General features: G+C 43.3%; 1 protein-coding gene across 1 annotated transcript in view; it reads right to left on the reverse strand.

The window, feature by feature from the left end:
- Positions 1–22,482, reverse strand: part of MCTP1 (multiple C2 and transmembrane domain containing 1) — a 284,874-nt gene that overhangs the window by 35,803 nt on the left and 226,589 nt on the right. The window contains exon 16 of the mRNA XM_074166917.1: positions 16,396–16,515. Within this exon, the coding sequence (XP_074023018.1) occupies positions 16,396–16,515 (120 nt within the window). The remainder of the gene's footprint in view (positions 1–16,395; positions 16,516–22,482) is intronic.

A 22,482-nucleotide genomic window follows, 5' to 3' on the forward strand; every position in this document is an offset into this window, starting at 1 on the left:
CTTTTCAGTCTAACAGTACGAAATACACACATACATTCAATTAATTCTAAAAATATTAATAATTATTAATCACACCATGAGCATGAAATGAACCACTATTAAATCTAGCTTACAGAGAGATTAAATGACTTTCTGAAGATGGTCGGTGGCAGATTCAGACTTAAAACTCTCAAATCCCTCTCTCATAACACTGTGATCAAGTCTTCTCCCTATCTTATGGGGAAAGTTCTCTGTTGGTAGACTGAAATAAAGTTGTACCTCCTTATAACCAGAAAATAATGTGGCTCTTCTTGTAGCTATTTGTATGTAAGTACTTATTAGGATATAAGAACAGACATAATTGAGGTCAGCAAAGACCCACCCAGCCCAGTGTCATATTATGGATGCAAAAAGTGGGTACTATGCATTAAAAAAATACTCATAAAAAGGACAAGAGAAAGAAAAACTTGTTGATATGAAACATTAATACTTTGGCCTATTTAACAGACTTGCCACCAACTAAAATGATTGTTTACTTCGTCATATAGGTGAAGCTACAAACGGTTTTAGCGTCCTTGTCATTTAAGGCAACACATTAAAATTATAACTTCATAATCACCCTCCCGATCACAGCTGCAAGGATACTCTCATTAAGTCCAAATCCACGTCCAAGAGCTAAAGGGACTTTAGCCCCATCCAAATTCAGGAAGGAGAAGAACTTAAAACAAAAAAGTGTATCAGATGCCTTCCTCTGAGTCAGCTCAACCACCAAGAAGATCCCAGTTAATCACATCACATGGGCCCACGCGAAACGCAAACACCACATAGATTGATTTAACATGCACGTCTGGTAGAGTATGTGCAAGTCAACTGCACAGTTCAAAATATCTGGAGTTTCAGCTGCTCATCCCTGTTTGAAGCCAAAACACCTCTAACAACAAGCCTGGGACCTCAGAGGGGAAGGAGCCTCCAATTCCATCCACTGGCTGCTCTGTCCTGGAGTTTAGACTCCAAACAAAGACTAGAAACACAGAGAAACAGTAAAGAGTGAGAATGTCCAAAAGCACAAGGAAGAAGCATGACCCCAGCAATTAAGGAATAATTACTCTTGAATCCTTTCTGGCCCAGAAGACCAATTTTAGCAGGAGGAGCCTGGCTGACCACATCTTCTGCAGCCTGATGCAGGCCCATGTATCTGTGAGTCCCCTCAGGCTGAAGAAGGAACCAAGGCTGGGCTCTAGCCACTATATGAAGAAGAAGCCTTCTCCACCAGCTTCTCCTCTGTTTCCCGTTTAGGTCAGCTCTGCTCCTTTTCTTAAAGAAAGAGGATCAGAGACAGTGCCCAGAGAGTTTGGGATGGTCACACCTCTCAGCACAGAGAGAGGGAAATGCTTGTTGAAATGCTCATCAGCCCCTGCCCAGCTCAGGAGGCCATTTTACACATCCCATTTGGAGGTGTCTGAGAGGTCCTGTCTTCATGGACGTCTCTGTGGAAGCAAAGGCATCTTCAGTTTCCCATGCATCTACATGACCTCTTTGTTCCCCTCCTCCCCTGGTAGCTCAATGTCATCTCCCCTAGGCTCTTCCAAGTGTTTGGGGAGCTGGACTGATTGAGTTCTTCAAAAAAACCCACCCTAAAACTTTTAACGTGGATGGTTTCAGTGGCCCTGAGCAGCTCCAGGAATGCTAGCATTAGCTCTACTAAGGGAATTGTGAACTGAGAAGAGAGGACAAAAACCAAGCTGTTAAGGGCTGCAGCGAGATGGAAACTCTCTTAAATCAGTTTTGCCACATGCAAAAAAGCCTGTAATTACATCATTAGGTGACTAAAGCCCAAGTATAAACCTGAATCTGTTGACTCAGACACTGCCTACGCCTGGAGCTGACTAAACTCACTAGGTCTCTTATTTTTCAATATTAATATTCCCCAGACACTTAAAGATCTCTTTTATGTACATCCAGAAATTCCCTGTCTTGACAGGGTTGAACAGCAGAATGTCTATCTCACAGCGGTGCTAAAGTTAGCGTGGAGACAATTATTTGAATTGGAAACCTCTAAAATTGTTGCAAATGATGGCACCTCACTGAAATCACTTGCATGACAATACCCATTCTAAATTACCTGGATAATAATACTTCAAACCTACTTTTTTTTTTTTTCCCCCTCTTCCTCATCTAATGATCTCAAACTACTTTACAAGCTTCCATAGAGTGGCAAAATGTTAACTTGTTCAAAGGACATAAAAAGTCCTTTGAAACCACCTGAAGCCCAGGACTGAGCCAGATTTCCAGCTCCTCCATTCCATTTTTTAATTCAAAAGCCACTACCAGTCTATGCTCTTGTTCTAGGTTAGTCATATCATCAATTACACTGGCTTCGGAGTATTGAATTGTCTGGAAAGGAAAACAGAATTCAATTATTGTAGCAAAATAAAATGTAGTAAAACTGTTCCTGTGCCCAAGGTGCATAAATGATTCTTTAAAGTGTATGACACATCACCCATGTTCTCACTTGTCTCAAAATTCAAAAGGAAGGGTTAAGAGGAAGAAAAACATACCATGAACATTCAGACAATACAGACACAATAGTACAATTTATTAAAACACCAAAACAAGTGTTTTCAGAACTCTGACACGAATTAAAGCGAGGAAAGGAAATTCTTTATTAACTTGCGACGGAGGAGGAATAGGTAGGCTGAAGCTTTACAAAAGCCGTATACTGAAGCACAACCTATTTCTGCAGAACAAAGCAAGGCTGTTCCAAGAGAGGTGCAGGGAATCTCGGCAACAGATTTCAGTTCAACATTGTGGTAAGAATACTGGGGGGGGGGGGTTGGGAGGGGAAATTGCACAATGGAAATTTTTTCTCTCCTTTGATTCTGCCTCGTTGCTATTCAAATAAAGCACACAAGTGTGGCTTTGGTCTGGAGGAAAACCGTAGTTAATTCGGGTCTCTGTGGCAAGCATCGTACCTGGGGGAGGTGTGATGGGGGGGGAGAAGACAGGGAAGGAGGGAGAGGGAGGACAGGAAAAAGCATATGAAGATAAAACGAAACATTAGAGTTATTTTATTAAAAGTTCTATGGCAAAAATCTGAGATTGCCCCTAGAATACTCACTCTAAATTATGCCTTCCGATGCCTTGCTTGAAATCAAGTAGTATTAATCAAACAAAGGAAGGGCACTGGGGAAATCAGAAAGATCTAATGCAAGCAGTTAAAAGTGACATGACCTTCTGTAATGTCACTTGTCACAGACTTATATGCCGCATACTGGTAGAAGGTCTTGAAAGAACCTGTTTCTTGGTACTATCCCTTGAATGTAATACTAATACCGGTGACATTTTGAAAAAAAACCCACACGTCGACGGCCTCAGATACAGCATGTCAGCTCCTTCATGGCCAAACAGTAAGCAGAGGATGTTTTAATGCTGCAAAGTAAGATCCTTCCCGTACAAAATAGCCCTATTAAAAGCTTATTTTTTGAGGAGCGTGCAGCCCGATCCCTGCCCACTGCCATCGCTCCCGACCTGTTCCCACCCTCTTTGGGGACCTCAGCCCATAAATACTGAACGATTCATAATCCACAGGAGGTTGGAGGAGCGTCAGGTCTGTTGCAGCCGGTTACCAGGAGGGAGCAGAACCACTGCACCAGAGGAAAACCCAGCATCTCTGGGCTAAAACCAGCCTTCTGAGGGAGCTGACCACAAAGTACAACTCGCCTTTATTCTAAAGGTGACCTATTCACCAGCAAACAGGATAGGATTCCTGAGAAAATAATTCGTTTTGACTTCTAACCTCAACACCTGCAAAGTATGGTTGGATTCTGGTTATCTGCAAGCACGTTGAACCTAAAGACCATGAGAGAACTTTAAAATAACCTCCTGGATCTAAAGACTCTGTGGAAAAAGGACATGCTGAAACTTAACACTGCTTTCAATGAAAGGTCCTTCTCTCGGTATCAGCCATTTCTCATACAAAATGTGCAAACCCCAAATCACCCCATGGCCTCTCTCCTGTTCTAATTTCTTTGGCCGATCCAACAGAAACACCTGCGCAGGAGATACCTGGGTTTCTTTACATCTGCCCTGATGTAAAGAATGTCTGCTCTGCAGTAGTATGCAAAATAAAGAAAGAATAAAAGGAGAGACACTACCAGATTGCAGATAACCCTGATGACTGGTATTTTAATACCATTCTTTAATGTCAAGCAATGCCCACCCCCGCAACACACCTTCCATTAGGACTTCTCTATTTCCTTGTATCTTACTTGGTGTAGTTCTTCAAACATGGGGGTTTTCAAATGAAAAACAAAAGCAAACACATTTTATGCTGTATCACGTTACGGTGTCGAGACATCTGCAGACATTTGTATTGTCACATGAAAGCATTAACACATTCATAAGGCAAAGTAAAAGAGAGAACGAGGTTTGGTTCCGAATTAAACACATTTTAGAAGTGCAATGAAGGTGGTCAGAATCGCGCTGTTCGGGACTGTTTGGAATTCCTGTTAATTCCTACTCTCCCGACATACCCTGTACCGTATGTTTGTGTGTGACTCAACTCGGCGTTCGTGTGTGCATGTCATATAAAAGCGTGCAGTGTGTACACGTTCAGAGGGATGCACAAAACCCACTTGGGCTCTCCCAGGTCATTTCCAAGCGCTTCGAGCTGAAGCAGAGCCATCCATCCTCAACAAAAACCCGCAACGGTGGCAGCTCCGCGCTCATTCCCACAACGCGATGTCTGCGTCTTCCGTGGGGTTGTCAAGGAGAAACTTCACGGGAGACACAGCTTAATTAAAATGTCCACCTTTTTTTTTTTTTTTTTTTAATACCGCATTTGTAAGGAAAATAAAAATCAAATTAACAGATTCTGATTTAATAGTGTAGTATATCTGGAATACAACCGACCCTGATTTATACTATCAATGTTTTGACCTTGGGGTATTTCATCTGCAATAATAATCAAGATAACTGAAGCACTAGATGTAATAATAATTAGTGTGATAAGCTTGCCAGTAAGGTTGAATATATTGCAGTACAGAAGAGACAGCAGACTAAAAAGAAAAGCATTAGTACTTTACTGCTAAAATACTTCCTGATTTTTACAGAGACACTCAAATGCAATTATTTCTTCTTACAGAATGCATTTTGTTAGCTTATTCTGGGAAGTGCTCATGTCATAATTTAGTCTGATTCTTAATAGGAAATGAGACTTTAATACGGCTATCAGATGCCTTTTGATGCATGCTACTGATTACATGCAGTTCTGTAATGTCAACAACAGAATTTTTATTTACAGTATAATAAATTTCTTGGCAACATGCACGGGCAGTAAACACAGTTTATTATACGAGAACATGTAACCTTTTTCCTGTTGTCAGCTTTATATGTCCTCAGTATTCAGTTGCCAATGTAGTTAAGACTAAGTAATTTTTAACATAAAAATGGCAAAAGTAGTGGACCTTTATCTCTACATTTCTTTCAGTACTTGGTTCTCATTTACTTTAGCTCTTTCTTGTATTTAAACAATGCACAGTGAACTGAATATTAGGTGTTTATTTGAAGTATGTCTCCATCTAAAGGCTTCAACATGTAGTGTACACTTGAAATGTCAGATCCCTCCTAAAATACCTCATTTTTAGTTCAGCAGAATGGAAAAAAAACCCTATTCTTTGGTTGGTTAAATAGCAATGGCAAGTTTACTACGAGGGACTATTAAAAAGAACACCTTCACAAAATTTTGTGAGCTAGAATTCTTGGCCAAAACCTCATGATAAACTATCTTATTAACAACCCAACAGGGCAATGTAAGTTTTCACTGTTATTATTACTTCTCTTGAAATAGTTTTTGGATTCTAGAATGGCCAGATATGCTTCTTTTAAAAAACAGTGTTTGTCCAAATAATTGTAAGCTTGTGGGTGTGGAACAATCTATTGCATTCAAATTTGGAGCTAACAAGCTTTTTGGTAGTAAAAAAAAAAGCTGTGCTATGTATTTTATGTGACGATGTATGAAACACACATATTACTGTGATTTCAGTTGTGGTTTTTTTCCCAAGTATTGATATCTTTTGGTAAAGACATTAAAACTGTAGTGCAATCCCAAAGTTCTTCAAGCGTAGGCTGGATTAAAACATGCAAAAGAAAACCGAACCACAGATGAATAAAAATCTCACATGACTGTAGGAATTTTTACTAGAAACTAAGCTTATGTCAGTTTATATAATATTATTTTTAATAGCCACTACAACCTGTCAAGTGAATCTTGTTGCCATGTAAATCGCCATGCAAACACAAAAAAAAACCCCCACCATTAAAACAGTCTCGTAGAAAAGATGTCTCTATGTGCAGTCAACTTGAATATTATTTCAGATGCCCACAACATTGCAAGACAGTAATCGAAAACATGTGGAAAGAGTTAAATTAAAAACCAAATTGGTTTACGATAGAAAAAAATCCAATTTTTTCCAAATACTAGAGAGAGATAGGGTGGGGTTTTGGTTTTGGTGTTTTGTCTTTGGGTGACAAAACCAGCCCAAATATCCCAATTCTATAGTGGATTTGGTTTTTTGTAACAGTTACTGGGATGAGAACAGCCAAGTAAAGTTGTGGCAGGTCACCATCTGACTCGGGGACAGTCTCCCTCCTACCCACAGCAGCCCCGATACCCACTTCCAGCACGGCATTCCATTTTGCTGCAGGAGAGGAACGCTTCCTGCCCAACTTATATCTTTATAAAGTGTACCGTGCGACTGTTAAATTAGTTCATAATGCACTTAAAATATTTATAGTACCAACATTTAGTTAAATAACCTTTATGTAAGATTTATGTTGATTTGTTCATTTCTCATTTAATGGCAAATTATGAAGAGCATGTTTCATAAAGATAATTCTCCATTTAAATTCAGCAGGCCATTAAATATTAAAATTATGTTTCTGATGCAATCTAGAGCAAATTTGTCCAGCTTCAGCGATTATTTGCACTCATAAAAATTAGACTTGATTAATAAAATTTAAATGCTTGATTAAGCTGACATTTTCATGTTTCTTTTCTGATTTATTTAAAAAAGCCCTGTCCCGCAGTGGGGCACTATAGTGTATTTTTCCTCCCTGACTATATGGGTCATGCAGAGAGAACAAGCAGGGGCATGAAGACAGCAGTGGATCTTGGCAGAGTATTTAATCTTCAGGCTCGTGTTGCCGGTGGTCTTTGTGCCCTGACAGCAGCCAGAGAGGCGATGGCCGGTTTGCAAAAGCCTTTCCAACTTATGGGTGATAAAAAGTTTGTGGTTCTGATTAATTTGGCAAAAAATCCTTTCTCTATGATCTTGAAAGTCATTCTACAAAAAAGCCCCACATTTTCCTTACTTTTTGAAGGCGTTGTAGATCAGACTAGTTTTACACACGTATTGTTCTATGCCAGGAAGAACTTCTTTGCTGTGAGGGTGGTGAGAGCCTGGCCCAGGTTGCCCAGAGAAGCTGTGGCTGCCCCATCCCTGGAGGGGTTCAAGGCCAGGTTGGAGGGGGCTTGGAGCAACCTGCTCTGGTGGGAGATGTCCCTGACCAGGGCAGGGGGTGGCACTGGCTGGGCTTTAAGGTCCCTTCCAACCCAAACCATTCTATAATTCTATGATTCCATGATTCTCCCACCTGCCCTCATGCTTGGCGGGTTCTGCGGCTGCTGCTGTTGCTGTCATACCGAGGCACAACTTCCCAGGAAAGTACAGTCAAAATGAAATCAAGATGCAATTGCCAACCTGAAAACACCCTTTTCTATCACCTTGTGCAAATGACATATTCCAGACATGTTCTAGCCAGAATACAGTGGCAATGATATTTATTTTTGCCATAAACTCATAGCACCCTCAGTCAGTTTGCAGATGACACCAAGTTGGGTGGGACTGTCGACCTGCTGGAGGGTAGAAAGGCTTTGCAGAGGGATCTGGACAGGCTGGATGGATGAGCCCAGGCCAATGGTGTGAGGGTCACCAAGGCCAAGTGCTGGGTCCTGCCCTTGGGTCACACCAACCCCATGCAGCACTACAGGCTGGGGGCAGAGTGGCTGGAGCTGCCCCAAGGAGAAGGACCTGGGGGTGTTGGTCAACTGTGAGCTGAACATGAGCCAGCAGTGTGCCCAGGTGGCCAAGAAGGCCAACGGCATCCTGGCCTGTGTCAGGAACAGTGTGGTGAGTAGGACTCGGGAGGTGATGGTCCCAAGTCCTGGGCACTGGTGAGGCCCCACCTCGAGGGCTGTGTCCAGTTTTGGGCCCCTCACCACAAAAAAGACATTGAGGGGCTGGAGCGTGTCCAGAGAAGGGCAACGGAGCTGGTGAGGGGTCTGGAGCACAAGTCTTGTGAGGAGAGGCTGAGGGAGCTGGGGGTGTTCAGCCTGGAGAAAAGGAGGCTGAGGGGAGACCTTCTCGCTCTCTCCAACTCCCTGAAAGGAGGGTGTAGCCAGGGGGGGTCGGTCTCTTCTCCCAAGGAACAGGCGATGGGACAAGGGGAAATGGCCTCAGGTTGCACCAGGGGAGGTTGAGGTTGGATATTAGGAAGAATTTTTACACTGAAAGGGTTATCAAGCATTGGAATTGGAAGTGGCTGAGGCCACCATCCCTGGAGGTGTTCAAAAGACGGGTTGACATAGTGCTGGGGGACATGGTTTAGTGATGTTTTTTTTTTGTCAGAGTTAGATTGATGGTTGGACTAGATGATCTTGAAGGTCCCTTCCAACCTAGATGATTCTATGATTCTAAGAAGTTAGTCCTCAGCTAGAAATCACTGCTGCCTGCCTGGCAGAAAAGGACCTCTGGACTTCAAGCCCAAGACCCCCAGTACTGCACAGGCAACAGATCTGAAGCACTTGGTGTTTGTCCTGTATTCATTTGCAGATGAAACCCTTTGAAAGCCTTTCAACTGAGGACTTTATGGACTCATGCTTCCATGCTTTAAGACCATAATGTGAAGAAACACAGAAAAATCCAAGTTACTACCACCTTGTTTATTTGCCTAGTTGCTCAGTTTTCAATTGGCAGGAAAACAGTTGGTTTGAGTCAGGCACTTTCCTGGTGGGGCTGGTTTCTGGGTTGAATGTACAGCAAAGTGGCAACCTCTGCCCCAAAAAGGAGAAGCAGCAAATCCACCAAAATCTCTGACAGACACTGTTGCCTCACCCCCATAAGAAATTCATCAAACTCTAATCAGAAAAGCTTTTCCAGCTGCAACGGAGCTGGGGTTGCACAACCAACTCAAGCTCATCATGCTCACCATCCCTTTTTGAGGAAAGCAAGAATCCAGTAAGATGGATATATTTGTAATCATCCTTCTTCCCATTCCCCCTATTGCTTTTCTTCATGTGGCAATTTCCAGAAGACACATACCAAAAAATCTGTCTATACATATCGTACTGGAGGACTATATTAAAAGTACCCACAGAAACTAGCTAAAACCTCAAATTGAAAGGCTGTCTTTAACAAAAGTTATTTTTCTTCTAGTGTCAAAATTTCATCCTAAACGTGTCCAGTTCTAACTTTCAATAGAAATGTATACTCTGGAAACATAAGTCACTGAAGCCTATTTCGCAAAAAGCTCCAGTGAAATTAAAAGATGTATTGTGCCATTTTATATCACTCTTACAAGATTAATAATATGTGTATATACTCTATTATACAGATTCATAAGAATTTGTGTATGGCACATTAACTCCCAGCTGCTCACCATCATTTTCTATGCAATGACATGTGCAACTTGAAACTTCAAGAGGAAATTAGCTATTTAATATTTCCTTAAAGGCTCTAAGTATTAACTATAAATGCAGGATGTGAACTGAAGTGATTAAACCTCTTCTCCATAGGGGTATCTATGGCAGAAGAACATTCATAGGTAACTCCAGGCATGTGCACTCTTCTTCTATTAAATTTTAAATTGCTTGGAAAAAAACCCTAACAAATAATAGACCAAAAGGAGAGAAAGATTAATATCTTCAGTCAGAGAATCATGGAGTGGCAGAGGCTGGCAGGGACATCCTGAGATCAACTGCCCTACTCCAGCAGAGACCATCAAGTCCAACGCCCTGCTCAAGTGAGGTCACCTCTGAGCAGGTTGCCCAGGACCATGTCCATTAAGGTCCTGAGTATCTCCATGGATGGACACTCCACAACCTTTCTGGCCAACCTGGTCCTGGGTGTAACCACACTCATGGTAAAAGTGCTTTCTTGGTTTCAGATAGGATTTTGCATAGTTCAGTTTGTGCCCATCGATACTGCCTGTCACCAGGCACCTCTGAGAAGTGCCTGTTTCTCTCTTCTTTTACGTCCTTCGGGTACTTATACATGTCATCAATGCAGGCACTAATATAGGTTAGGGGTGGACCTTCTGGAAAGCAATTCTGAGGAGAAGGATCTGGCGGTTCTGGTAGATAGTAAATTATCCAGGAGCCAGCGATGTGCCCTTGTCACCAAGAGGCCAATGGGATCCTGGGCTGCGTAGGGAAGAGCGTGGCCAGTAGGTCGAGGGAGGTCATTCTCCTGCTCTGCTCTGCCCTGGTGAGGCCACAACTGGAATACTGCATCCAGTGCTGGGCTCCCCAGTTCAAGAGAGACAGAGAGCTAGTGAAGAGAGTCCAATGTAGGGCAACAGAGATGATTAAGGGATTGGAGCATCTCCCTGATGAGGAAAGGCTGAGAGAGCTGGGACTCTTTAGCCTGGAGAAGAGAAGGCTGAGAGGAGACCTTATCGATGCTTCCAAGTACCTAAAGGGTGGGTTGAAGGAGGAGGGAGCCAGACTCTTTTCAGTAGTTCCCAGTGACAGGACAATGGGTAACGGGCACAAGCTGGAACATGGGAAGTTCCATTCAAATATGAGGAGAAACTTCTTTACGGTGAGGGTGCCAGAGCGCTGGAACAGGCTGCCCAGGGAGGGTGTGGAGTCCCCTTCTCTGGAGATCTTCAAGACCCACCTGGATGCAGTCCTGAGTGATGTGCTCTGGGCAACCCTGCTTTAGCAGAGGAGTTGGACTGGATGATCTCTAGAGGTCCCTTCCAACCGCAACAATTCCGTGATTCCATGATCCATGATCCCTCCTGAGCCTCATCTTCTCCATGCAGAGTGGTCCCAGCTTGCTCAGCCTCTCCTTGTATACTAGATGCTCTCATCCCTCTATCGTCTTCCCAGTATACATGCATTGCATGACAGTCATGAGAGCAATCCCACGACATCATGATCATGCATGCATGTAGCTGCATGTGGACCTCTTAACTCCTACTGGGTCCCATGCTGTGCAGTCTAATGCACAGGCACTTCAGGGAGAGAACCCCTGGCATGCTGGGTTCTCAGAAAGGGTGTGAGAGCTTCTTCCAGAGCGACGTTTCCTTATTTGTGTGCCTACACCTGGGGTGGGCCCCCTCTGCCCTGGTTTGGTGGGTTTTGAGGTCTCTCCTGCACACTTCACCCTCCATCCTTTGTGCTCCAACACAGACCAACACTTCCTAACATGATAGTGGGTCATCATCACTTCCCTCCTGCATCATTTCTAGTTTAATGCTCTCCTCATCAGGTTGGCCAGACTGCTGGGAAAGAAGATTTTGACCCACTTGGTGAGGTGGATCTTGTCACTTCCTAGTACACCTCAGTCCTCAAGGAGGATTCCATAGTTGTAAAAACCAAGTCCCTGTTATCAGTATCAGCTGTACAATTGGTTGTTGACCCACCAGATCTGTCCACTCCTCTTTCAGCCCTTCCTCCTAATGGCAGGATTGAGGAGAAGACAAACTGGGCTCCCTGTCTGCTACCTATTTAGTCAAGGAAGAAGAGGAGCTTGCAGTGTCACCAGAGGAGATCCAATGTGCCTGTTACAGCAGTTAAATGTTATGGTCCAACAGCTGAGAGACTGTCATAGTTTGTCCTAATCGTGGCTGTCAGGATTACATGCGTGGGGGAAAAAAATAAGTTGGTAACTATGCAAACCAGGTTTCTCTCACAATAGGACACGTTCCAACCACACAATCAACTGTTTCATCTCAGGGAAGGGGACAAGAGCAGCTGGAGAGCGGGAACATTTTTAATCACGTTGAGGGATTATCTGACCATTCCTTAAGTTAGGCAGCTCCAGCAGGCAGTCAGAACACAGCCTGAAGTAGAAAAGCAGGAAAAAAAAAAAAAAGATTTTTTTTCCCCCCCTGACTTCATGCAGTTCTAATAACTGTGACTTTTGCTTAGAAATGGAAGTGAAAAAAAGACCCCAGACAGCAGTGCTGCTGTTTTCTCCAAGCCATAAAGGTGACGGGGTTATTTTGTACAACACATTTCAAAACATCAAAATATTAAGTAGTTTCTTAAAGAGACTGAAAAGAAGCTTTAAACCCCAGCATACTTTCTCTTAGTTTGGATGTATCTGGAAGTCTTTCAATTACAGCTGTGTGGGATGAACTTTTCTCTTCGTCCATCTATTGTAAGGTGTGATTTGGCGTTCCCGGAGAGCCGAGGCTGCTCGGAAATAACCAAGTCCTTTGCTCTCCCTCTGTCCTTGTTCTCCCCGAGCATCCCCAGCTGTCTGTCCCCACCACCCTCTGCCTCACCAATCCTGCGCAGGTGACACGGAGCAGTGGGGACAGAGAGGTGGCAGAGGGTGACACCTTTCCTTCCCTCCCCCCAGGGATGTGAAAAAGACGCTGGAAAAAAAAGAGAGGGAAAAAAAAGTAAAAAGCAGCAAGACCCACTCGGTTCTAGTTTTGTGTGTTGAGGTGGTGAGGGTTTCAGATGAGAACGGCAGCTGTGCTGAAAGTAAACTATTTCGTGAGGGCAGGTATTTAGGAGCACGCTTATAAGGGAGCGCAAGGATCCTTGGAGAAAGCAGCTAGGTAAGCTTCAGGCAAAAACATTACTGCAAAATTCATGGGAAAACATTAAGAAGTGTCGCTATTTTATTGACTTTTTTTTTCCTTGCTTAATACTGGAAAGAGATATTTTTTCTGTGATTTTTTTATACCTGTCACATGACTTAACACCAGAAGTTAATTCATTTTAGATCAGTCTGAATTCTCACAGATTGATTTAGAGATCCATCCACTAAATGTACATCTGTCTACATCTGCTTACACCAACATTTAATACAAGAGCTTGTACTTGATGAAAGCATATCTTTCAGAAAAACATCTAATCTGATCTAATACACAAAAACCAGGGAATCCAATGCTTTTCTCTGAAGAATGTACCAGTGTTCGACTAAAACCACAACGATGATCAATCCTTCGAGAGCCCAGTTGAATCCAAGAAAGCAATGGTGTCTAATATGCCACTTCACCTCTCCATCGGATTTTCCAAGACTTATCTCCTGTGAGTAAATACCCGTGGGGCTCCCCCTTGCCCCAGCCTCATTGCGCTTTTAGTTCAAGAAAGGACTTGCACAAATAACTTAGGAGTCAGAGTAAATGGCAAAATAAGCATACACGCAGCCAAATGAGCGGCACAGGCTCATGTTATGGCAGAGGAACCCAGACCACTTGGCGGGTGAATTATTCCACGAGAAAACAGGTTCCAAACTACTTCAAAGAAACTGATGGCCAAGAGGACACAGCGAATGACACCTCGTCTACCAGGCAGCCAACAAGGATGAGTTAAGACAGTCCATCTGCCATACCCGGGCAGAAACTCAGGGATGACTATTTCATTGACCTGCAGAAGAGGGCAGTCCCTAACGCCCGAACCAAGACAATCAATAATTGTTTTCTCATAGGGGTATTACATGGAAACTAACTCTTCTGAGCTACTTTTGAAGGTCCCAAATTTAAGTATTTTCCATAGACATGAAACAAGTATAAAGCGCATACAATTTTTAACCACGTTTGTCTAGTGTTAGTTGCGTAAGAAAAGTTAACAAATATATTTCTCTTTTTGTCTTATCATTAGCTTGAGGATTCCACAGTAACTTCTAAACACGGTTGATATTTCTAAGATAACTAGTCAATGACTTCACCGAGGCGCACAAGAAATCTCTGGAGATCTGGGAACAGAAGCCAGATCATGCGAATCCTGAAGCATTCTCTAGCCACTAGAAAATGCTGCTTAATTAATTTAGTTAATATTTACACTCTGCATAGGAAAACAGAAATATTTAAATGACTCCTAATCTAATGATACTGTGCTAATGACCTGAGCTAAGGACTTGTGATATTACTGAAGATTTGTGACTTAATTAGAAAGGCATCTAGTAAGTCTGAGGATCAATTCATGAAAGACAGATGCTCACCAGGATGATAACCATGCTCAATTCATTAAAAATGAGGTCCCAACTTACTTGTGATAAACCTAAACAAAAAATACTAATTAACAGCACAGATAAGAAGTATTTGGGACGAACATGATTGGTTGACATAAGCTGTACAGCTTGGTCTGAAGCGATCTCAGCAAGAGGAATATTTTAAGAGCAGCATTTGGTGTCCTCAACAGAGCGCTCATCAATAGCCTCAGCGTTTTGTTAGAAAAGTTACCTGACCCAATTAATCTTCACAGGCAGGTGGTATTTCAGAGAGAAATGAAGTGTATTGCAGCTCACGAGTGAAATCTCTCCCTTCACGAGGGACTTGAGTTACTGATAAAATCTACAGGTTGAGAAGCTTTAAGCATCTCAGGCAGCAGGAGACTAAGGGCCATGATTTAAGTAATGCACCTTTAAAAATCTTGATCTCAGGGTTTTTTCCCCAAAGGTAACAACCTTTGGGATTAGGGAGTACTTCTATCATCCCCACCCTTAATTTCAGATGACCCTTGGAAGCATAACAGTCTTAGTCATGCAGACAGCTAATACCAGTGTCAGGATCAGAGCTTTATGAGTTCCTCTGGTCACTAATAATTGCCGTTGCTAGTCGTTAGGGTCATGGGATCACGCGGGCTGGAAGGGGCCTCCATCCTCCTGCCCAGAGCAGGGTCAGCCATGAGGTCACATCTCTGTGAAGAGTTCAACTCCAACTTCTCAATAACCTCCCTGGAGGTCGTGGAGGGCTGCTCTTCAGGTCACCCGAAGCCTTCTCTTCTACAGGCTCTTTCAAGCCCACTTCCCTCACCTTCTCCTGAGAGGGCAGGTGCTCAAGCTCCCCCTTACCATCTTGGTAGCCCTCCATTGAACTCACTCAAGTTAATCAGTATCTTTCTTGAACTGGGGTGCCCAAAACTGGACACTATTCCACATGCAAGTCTAACACGTGCTGGGCAGAGGGAATAATTTCTTCCCTCCATTCTGTGCTCCTCTTAATGCAGCCCAGGGTGCTGGAGACCCTCTTTCCTCATGGCTCAAGTTTACCTTGTTGTCTACCAAGACGCCCAGGCAGCTGCTTCCCGGACAATCAGTTATTCCTCCCCAAGAGCAACACTTCAAATTTTTCCTTCCTGACCTGGGTCATTTCTACAGCCTACCTAGGTCTCTTTGATGGGCAGATCTAGGGTATCAGCTAGTCCCGTGCACTTAGTGTCACCTAGAAACTTGATGGGAGAGCACTCTGTCACCTCCTCCAGGTCATTCACGGAGATGTTAACAGGACAGGTCCTTATGCACGCTGGTGCTCCACATCTTACCAACTTCCATTAACCACCATCCTCTGAGACCAATTATCTAACCCATTTTGGTTTTTTTTCCACCCCTCTGGTTATCCATCCAGATCGTAATGTCCTAGACAGCACGCTGCTTTTGGGATATCAGTACTGATACAAATGCCAAATTCATAAGGCTCAGCAACAAAATACATGCAAAAATCCTTAAGCTTCCCGGGTACTAGAAAATTTGCACAGCAAATACAAATACAACTTCCAATTTTGATACATACTTCTGAAAATTTCAATCATGCTTTTATTACTAATAAGTGTCAGTTATCCGTAAATGTTTGCTACTTTATATCCCAACTACATGCATTTAATTAAATGATGGCATTAGATGGGGAGCAGAAAATAAGAAAAGGCTTATATTAAGCTCAATGAATGGCAACATATTAATGATAAACTCTGAAATACAATATGATGTGACACATTCTGAAACTGTTAACAAACTGGAATAATTTTAATCTTTAACTTCAATATGTGAAATAAAAAAGCAACATAAGGACTTAGCCACACAAAACAATTTTCAAAGAATTTGCCTTCTCCTGAGCATTAAACCTCTCATCTCTGCTCCCACACAAACCAGATCCTGAGAACAGTACATGTTCTACTGTATTTTTACACAACATTTTGAACAAAACCAGACACGTTTATTGGATGGCTGGAGAAAAAATTAAATTGCAGGTGGGAAAACTGTCCACTGTTCCAATGTTCCAGCATTGTGAACCGAGACATTTTCAAAAAGATGTCGTATTTAAACCCAGTTAAAAAATTTTATCTAGTTAAATAAAGAAAAGGACATGCATGCGCTTGAAGTAGAGAAGACTTACCGTATCATGTTGCCTGTTATCTTTCCCTGATATGATCAAGAAGTAGTTCCATGCCAGCAGCAACAACAAAGCCAGTGGTATCATGTAGAGCTCAAAGTTCCAGACCACAAAAAGAAAAAGCTGGAAGACAGAGCAGGGAAAAAAAAAAAAAAAAAGTGATTCAAATCTGCATTACATTAAACTCTTGTGCACGGTTAAGACCAATAAATTAAAACAATTCCAAAGAAACCCACCTCTCCTTGGGCAGGAAAGTTGTTTAACCACTTTGCTGACCAGTCACTTACCTGCACGGAGCAACTACTGCACTTTCCACTGATTCGTGCCTTAATTCTTGCAAAAGGAAAACTGAGGTAGTGTAGTCTAAGGGGAATGTTAATTGTTCTCTCATAAAATAATTCTTATGCGGACAAAATAATGCCAAATAGCATAAAAATAAGATGACAACTTAAGAAAGAAAAGGTTAGTTATTTCCATAGATAAAAATTAATTTGCTCATTTTGTAGTAATGTCACACAAACAAGCAGAAGATGTAAATATCAGAACAAAATCTGAAAAAATCTTTTGCATAGAAAACTAGCAAAAATCACACTAAAAGGTAAAATCGTACAACTATTCTAATGAAAGCATAGTAAAACAGTACTGACCGCAGATGGATCAAAAATTAGATTAAAAGGAATCACAGAATCACAGAATGCTATGGGGTTGGAAGGGACCTCTGGAGATCATCCAGTCCAACCCCCTGCCAGAGCAGGGTCACCCAGAGCAGGTCCCACAGGAACGTGTCCAGGTGGGGTTTGAATGTCTCCAGAGAAGGAGACTCCATCACCTCTCTGGGCAGCCTCTTCCAGGGCTCTGCCACCCCCACAGGAAAGAAGTTCCTCTTCATGTTTACACGGATCTTCTTATGTTCAAGTTTGTGCCCGTTGTCCCTTGTGCTGTCTCCAGGAACCACTGGGAAGAGTCTGGCCCCATCCTCCTGACACCCACCCTTTAGACATTGCTCAGCATTGATGAGATCCCCTCTCAGTCTTGCTGAGAAGCTACACCTTCGAATATGTTGATTTGTGGGTGTTTCCTCAAAACACCTCTAGTGTTCCAAGGCTGGAGTTTGGCATGACCAGCTTACATCCCCCAGAGATGTGCACCTTGGTACCTGAGGGTCCTCTCCAGTGCTGGGGCCACACGGGCATCACACCCCAGGAGGAACCCATCCCCACCGCCAGCTCTGGGGTCAAACTTGACTTGGGGTTTGTTTTCTTTTGATACAACAAAAACACAACAAAAACAAAAACATGAAAGTATTACAGCAAACCACACTACGTACCCACCACAGCTGGCTATACACCCAGAAATCTTGCTAAGCCTTTTTCAGCCAAACAGTTTAGCTTTTGAATATTTGCATTTCTAATACCTACTAAAACAAATGAAGGTGGTGCGCCACAGAACTAGCAAACCTAAAGGAATGCCAATACCCAGGTAAACTAAAAAGAGGCTCATTTTCCCTGATCAGTCACGAGGACGTATATAAAGCCGAGTGAGAACAAAATGGGGATTTTAATAGTCTTCTGCTAGACTTTTGTTTAGAGTGATAAAAAAATGCTCTTATCAAATACAAGCTCACATAAAAGAAAAAATATCTGTATTTTAAGTAATCTTCTCCCTCAAGATTTGCCAACTTACCTCGCCCCCTACTTTCTGCCACTGAATACTATGTTTATGGGGGCCCTGAGAGACTGCAAGACAAACATGATAAACACTGAAAGACCCGGAAAAGCAGTGTGTGTGACATACATGAGAGGATATTGGCACTTCTAACAGTTAATATTTCATTTGAAAGAAAACTGTCTTTTTTACGTTGCTTAGTTTAAAAGGAAATCTGTTAGAAGTGGTAATGAGTAAGAAGCAAACAACATCTCATGGAATTTGAGCGTTCTTCTGTGAGTTTGTGAACTACCCTTCTGAGAGTGAGACCTACGGGGATTCGATGCGGTAAGTCTGACACAGCCAATTTACAACAGAATTCTCATCCCAAAAGAAAAGCAAAAAAATCCTTGCACCCTTAAACCCCAGAAACTCCCCGGCTCAATGGATGCATGCTGAAGGGAGCTCTGGAAGTCGCCAAACAGGATCAAAGTGTAGGAAAAGCAAACACTGGAGACTACCCATTGAGGAATGACAACGCATACAGGCTTTCTGATGGTCCCACCTGAGCTTTGGTTAGAAAGGCAGAGAGAAAATCAAGTAATATCCAAACAATTCCAGGCTCCAGAGAAGGCATCAACCTAGAGAGTCTCAGGAGATATGGACCTGAGAATCATGGAATGGTTTGGGTTGGAAGGGACCTTAAAGATCATCGAGTTCCAACCCCCCTGCCCTGGGCAGGAACACCTCCCACCAGACCAGGTTGTTCCAAGCCCCCTCCAACCTGGCCTTGAACCCCTCCAGGGATCATAGAATCATAGAATCGTTTAGGTTGGAAAAGACCCTTGGGATCATTGAGTCCAACCATCTACCCTACACTATAAAGTTCTCCCCTATATCATATCCCCCAACACCACATCTAAACATCTCTTAAACACATCCAGGGATGGTGACTCAACCACCTCCCTGGGCAGCCTATTCCAATGCCCGACCACTCTTTCTGTGAAAAATTCTTTCCTAATGTCCAGTCTAAACCTACCCTGCTGGAGCTTGAAGCCGTTCCCTCTCGTTCTGTCATTAATTACCTGTGCGAAGAGACCAGCACCAACCTCTCTACAGTGTCCTTTCAAGTAGTTGTAGAGAGTGATGAGGTCTCCCCTCAGCCTACTCTTCCTCATACTAAACAGTCCCAGCTCCTTCAACCGCTCTTCATAGGATTTGTTTTCCAGGCCCTTCCCCAGCTTCGTTGCCCTCCTCTGCACTCGCTCCAGCACCTCGATATCTCTCTTGGATTGAGGTGCCCAGAACTGGACACAATACTCCAGGTGTGGCCTCACCAGTGCTGAGTACAGGGGCACAATCACCTCCCTACTTCTGCTGGTCACGCTATTTCTAATACAAGCCAGGATGCTGTTGGCTTTCTTGGCCACCTGGGCACACTGCCGGCTCAGATGGGGCAGCCACAACCTCCCTGGGGAACTCTGTACTCCAAAGCATAGAATCACAGAATCATAGAATTTTCCAGGTCGGAAGGGACCTTTAAGATCATCTAGTCCAACCATCAACCTAACTCTCCTCACTTGAAGTTTCTACATGTCAAATGATTCTTACGAGTATTAATTCTTTACACTGTAGGCCATTAAAATATTATATTAAGATATTAATTCTTCACAACTTGTATGGACACACCTTTCCAAAACGAGGCCACTACACCAGCTATCTCCTGCCAGCTTCCTTTCCATCTGGCCTGGCTGAACTTTAACCAGTTCCTCCTTTCGGGCACCTGTCTTGGGCAGGCTCCAGGGAAAGGGGGACTTTGCCTTTTGCAACAGAAATGAGACATGGGCTGTGTGAGACCAGCACGGCGATGGACCCCAGCGAAATGGCATCTCTGTCCTCCCCAGAGGAGAAACACACTCACAAAACACAGATTCCCAGGATCAGACAGAACTTTTTAAGTCAACGCGAACAACCCCAAAACCTGCTGTGGAACTGCAAGAAAATGCAGGGGCTCAGTTCTTTGCCAAAAGGGGTCTGATAGTTGAGGGAGAGGGAAGAAGAGAAGTGGTGTGGACAAAAATTCACGTGTGAAGGGGAGGAAAACCTACATATCCAATCACTAAACAAGTATAGGGAAAAAAAAAATCGAGAAAAGCCACGGAACAAGTGTAAAAGGGCAGTTCTGGGACTTGCCCGTGCCTGTGAAGCATCCAATGGAACACGGACTGTATCTGTTACGATCTCTTCCACAGAAATAATGGCTCTAACTCCGTCTAAAAAAAGGATCCTCATCACTACTGAAACAAGCCAACTATTTTAAGGGAGGAGTGGGAGTCTCAAAGGTTACAGTTTAATATAGCTGCCATTTCCTACACAGAAGACTATAAGGGAGGACCTTTTTTCTTCTCCCCCGTGAGATCAAGATTTTCAGAGTCACAGGCATGAACTGGCCATTTACAACATCACATCAGTTGATGCTCTTAGTGAGAGACACAGGCATTAAATGATCATTCAGGGAGACACATGACACTATCCCTGGTGTACAACACTTCAAAAAATAATTTAAGTTAGAATATTGAATATCCTATTCTTTTGCAAACTACAGTATATTTTAAAAAGAAATCTCATCCAAAATGATTAACACTTCCTACTGTTCAGAAAAAAAGCCTGCCCTTTCAGACTAGCAGCTGTGGATCATTAGCTTTCCAGTGATGAGATGTGTTTGATGAGTATTTTTCTTTCTAATTAAGAGATGAGATTCTCTATTTGACTCTCTCTTCAGACAGAAGTGAAGAGAAAGATTTCTGCCTATGTGGAAAGGCCGTATTCTACAGAACAATTATTTCAGATTTCTTTTTATCTACCTCCACCCAATTTCATTTCATTTTTAACAGAACCCTGTTTGCACCCACAGACTTCACAGCATTAACCCCTTTGTTTCCCAGCTCTTTTTGTTTCTCCTTTTGCTTCTGTTTTGGCTGCTAGAGGAGAAGAGCACATACAAAAAAGGAGCACCCCACTCAGGAGACATCGACCCACATCCTCAGGTGTGGGAGTGAGCTGAGGGGATCATAGAGTCATAGAATCATGGAATAGTTTGGGTGGGAAGGGACCTTCAAGACCATCCAGTGCCACCCCCTGCCCTGGGCAGGGACACCTCCCACCAGAGCAGGTTGCTCCAAGCCCCCTCCAACCTGGCCTTGAACCCCTCCAGGGATGGGGCAGCCACAGCTTCTCTGGGCAACCTGGGCCAGGCTCTCACCACCCTCACAGCAAAGAAGTTCTTCCCCACATCTCAGCTCCATCTCCCCTCTTTCAGTGTCAAACCCTTCCCCCTCCTCCTGTGGCTCCCCTCCCTCATCCAGAGTCCCTCCCCAGCTTTCCTGGAGCCCCTTGAGGGACTGGAAGGGGCTCGAAGGTCTCCCCGGAGCCTTCTCTTCTCCAGGCTGGACAACCCCAACTCTCTCTGCAACATGTGGGACAGCATGGTGGGATATGGCCATTCCCACCACTGGAGGACCCTTACAGCCTCACGTACACACTACCTATATCCTCCTGTTATATGCATTACCCAACTCCCAATTTCCCTGGAAATGCAAAAGTTTGCCGCATGGCTTTTTTGGCACAGCAACGACAAACAGAGCCCACATCTGCAGCTGCAATCTCAACATCATCCTTTTGCCCTTTGAGCTTAAAAGGACAACTGCATTTCCCAAGGCTTCATCCCTTGGATGTGTTCTCAGAAGACCAGAAGGAATGAGAGGTACCCCACGTTATCTGCATGGTACAGGCTGTCTGCCAAGTACTGCAGGTTTTAAGGCTCTGGTAGAATCCTGCACGGTGTTTATTCTGTGAAACACTTGAAAATACTTTTCCTTGTACCTTGGAGAGTCAGTAGCCTCTTCCATTGCAAAACTACTCAGTCACCGCTGGCAATGGCAGCTCCTCTCATCCTGTATGGCCCTTCTATTAAAAAAAAGTGAAAAGGAAGTATTTCCTTTAGCTGCATCAGATCTCATACACGGCAGTATTAATGTAAACATTTATGGAATCCATTTCAAACACAGTGCCCTCATTCAGGCAAGTCTGGAAGAAATGTGCCTTTTGAAAATAGTCTAAAGCATCCTCCAATGTTTTTTTCTCAGCAGTCTTGCAATTTCACTTCCAATTACCTGAGTGCCAGGAGAAGGTGCACTCTGAAAGATCTGAGCCTAAAACACATTATCTGTTACCCTGGTTCTTTGAATAGGTAAAAGTCAATTTGAACGTAGCAAAAGCATGGAATGTGTAAGACAAATACAGAACAAATTTCATGTCATTCCCGGCCGCATTCCTTTGACAGATTTCCAGTGGAACCTTGGACTAGTGTTGGTTCTCCTTGTTAAATGCCCGAGGTCTTGGTAGTCTGAGACATGCTGAATAATTAGCATTTTTGACCCTATAAGA

The sequence above is a fragment of the Numenius arquata genome, chromosome Z (assembly GCF_964106895.1).
Source record: "Numenius arquata chromosome Z, bNumArq3.hap1.1, whole genome shotgun sequence".
NCBI classification, from domain to species: Eukaryota; Metazoa; Chordata; class Aves; order Charadriiformes; family Scolopacidae; genus Numenius; species Numenius arquata.